The 2836-nt window shown below is 30.8% G+C and overlaps 1 protein-coding gene across 1 annotated transcript in view; it reads left to right on the plus strand.

The window, feature by feature from the left end:
* Window positions 1-1054: 1054 nt before the first annotated feature.
* cntnap3 (contactin associated protein family member 3) overlaps window positions 1055-2836 on the plus strand; it is a gene marked incomplete at its 5' end in the record, with an annotated part of 97137 nt that continues 95355 nt past the window's right edge. Inside the window, 1 exon segment of the mRNA XM_016544049.1 lies at window positions 1055-1165. Within this exon segment, the coding sequence (XP_016399535.1) occupies window positions 1055-1165 (111 nt within the window).

Here is a 2836-nt window from a genome sequence, read left to right on the forward strand (position 1 = left end):
GTCTATCTATCTATCTGTCTATCTATCTATCTATCTGTCTGTCTGTCTGTCTGTCTGTCTATCTGTCTCTCTGTCTATCTATCTATCTATCTATCTAAAAACATTAGATAGATAGATAGATAGAAGTGTAAACACTGTTTCAAAAGGTAAATACAATTATTTGTACTCAGTGTAACTGAGTCTTAATCTTAAAAAACATGCTTACAATTTATCATGAAACAATCCGTTTTACTTCTATAATATGACATGTCTCAATAAAACTGGTCAATAAACAAGAAAAAAAAGGTCACAACTTGATTTGAAAAAGATTTGGGTGGTGAAAACTGTCTGAATATTACAGGTGGATATAAAATAAAAATGAATTGTTGACGTCAGCTGAAAAAGAAAGTCGACTGAGAGATTTTAATGAAAGATTAGGAAGACAAATATTCATGTTTTAAAATAACATGCACTTGTACTGATTTGAAATGCATGGCCGCTTAGAACTTCTGTAGAATATGACAGGTGGATATAAAATAAAAATGAATTGTTGACGTCAGCTGAAAAAGAAAGTCGACTGAGAGATTTGAATGAAAGATTAGGAAGACAAATATTCATGTTTTAAAATAACATGCACTTGTACATCAGTCAAAACAAGACCTGGAAGTCGTAATAAGAAGGTAATAGGGCTGCACTCTTTTGCTCATCAAGGCTGCATTTATTTGATCCAAAACACAGAAAAAAATGTAAAAATGTGAAATATTATTACGATTTAAAATAACTGTTTTCTATGTGAATATCTGTTAAAATGTAATTTATTCCTGTGATCAAAGCTGTATTTTCAGCATCATTACTCCAGTCTTCAGTGTCACATGATCTTCAGAAATCATTCTAATATGCTGATATGCTGCTCAAGAAACATTTCTGATTATTATCAATGTTGAAAACAAGTCTTCACTCTAACTTTTGATCAATTTAATGGGTTTTTGCTGAATACGAGTATTAATTTCTTTCAGACAAACCCCAGTCGTTTGAACAGTAGCTCTGTGCATCATGTGTTTCTGTGTGTCTGTAGAGAGCTGTGATTCTCCGCTGGTTTCCGCTCTGCCTCAGTCGGCCTTCACGAGTTCATCAGAGCTGTCCAACAGTCACGGGCCGGGCTTCGCCAAACTCAACCGCAGAGACGGTAATTCAACACCTTCAATCATTATTCACTCTTCTGCTTCTGCTTTGACACCAATCTGTATTGTACAGTATAAAGCGCTATAGAAATAAAGGTGACATTTAAGTTATTGGAGTTAAGTTAACTAAAGCTAAAATTATTAAAGGAAATGTTGTTACCTGAAATAAACATTAACTGAAATATAAAACACATTTTATTTCAGCAGTTGCCAAGGCAAAATTTCCCATCTTAATTTAGTTCAACTTGATGTACTAAAATAACAAAAATTTTAATAAAAATGAATAAAAACTATATAGACATTTAAAAATCTACTAAAATTACTACAACTACTACAATACTACAACTTTAAATTGAAATGAAAACAGAAATATTAAAATAAAAATTGATTCATAATATTAATAACTATAATAGTATCACAATAATACTAAAAAAGTATCATTAAAAAAGTGATATAAGTAAAGCACATTGTTTTTTTAATCAGTGTTATTTTAGATATTTAGAGACAATTTTAGATCACCAAGACACTATTTTAGTTTTTGTTTATTTTCTGAATTAGATGTTATTTGTAGTAAAAATTTTTAGTAATTTTGTATAGTGTTTTTTTTTCCATTATTATTATTATTATTATTATTATTTTAAACATGTCTGTATAGTTTTTATACATTTTTATTTATTAGTTTTAGCTTATTTAGTTTTGTTAAACTAAATGAAAATGAAAAATGTTGCTCTGGCAACTATATATATATGTGTGTGTGTGTGTGTGTGTGTGTGTGTGTGTGTTTTATTTCATTTCATTTCATTTCATTTAACATTTAGTTCAAGTAATAAAAGTGTTTAAGGTTTTAGTTTAGTTTTAACTCTTATAACCCTGATTCTACACTGAAAAAAACAATGTTACATTTACTTAATTTTTCTTTTGCAAGTTTTTGTACACATATTTTTAAAGAAAAATGTAAATATGGAATGAAGTCAAATCTACTTAACTAAGTTATGTAAAATTAGCAAAGAGAATAAGTAAATGTAACGTGACCAGTTAAAGTTTGATGAGTAATTTCTACTTAATTATTTGAAGATTATACTCTGCAATATCTCTTCATGCACATTTTACTCAGTCACGGTTTTTAAACTTTACTCATACAATTTAGCCAATTTAGCAGCCATGCTGTTAGAGAATGTGGTTCACTAGAGAGTGTGGAACACAGAGACGTCAATGCTTTCAATGCTTGACGGTAACAATATGTGGATAGTGTTTGAGAATGAATGGGTCATTTTGAGTAGAAAATGAACTCTAGATGTCACAAAACAGCAGGTTTTTAAACCAACCAACAAAAGCAACCATAAAAGTGACGTGACGTGTGGCCAAGTATGGTGTCTCATACTCAGAATTTGTGCTCTGCATTTCACCCATCCAAGTGCACACACACTGCAACTAGAGCTGGGTGGTATGACTGTATATATCATTACAGTGAAATAAAGTGTCTATCGTTAGAGATTTTGCTATATTGTGTATTCCGCGGTATGCAGATATATCTGAGTAACACAGTACTGCTTAAACATTATAGACCTTTTGAGTGATAAGGAAACATGCATGAATGAGAAAATAAAGAGTGGGACGCACTTGGTAGAGTTATTAAGTGCAATAAGCAGTGAAAAAGAACTCAATGCGGTGCTCGC

This window comes from Sinocyclocheilus rhinocerous, unplaced genomic scaffold, assembly GCF_001515625.1.
Source record: "Sinocyclocheilus rhinocerous isolate Xijiao unplaced genomic scaffold, SAMN03320098_v1.1 scaffold700, whole genome shotgun sequence".
Lineage (NCBI taxonomy): Eukaryota > Metazoa > Chordata > Actinopteri > Cypriniformes > Cyprinidae > Sinocyclocheilus > Sinocyclocheilus rhinocerous.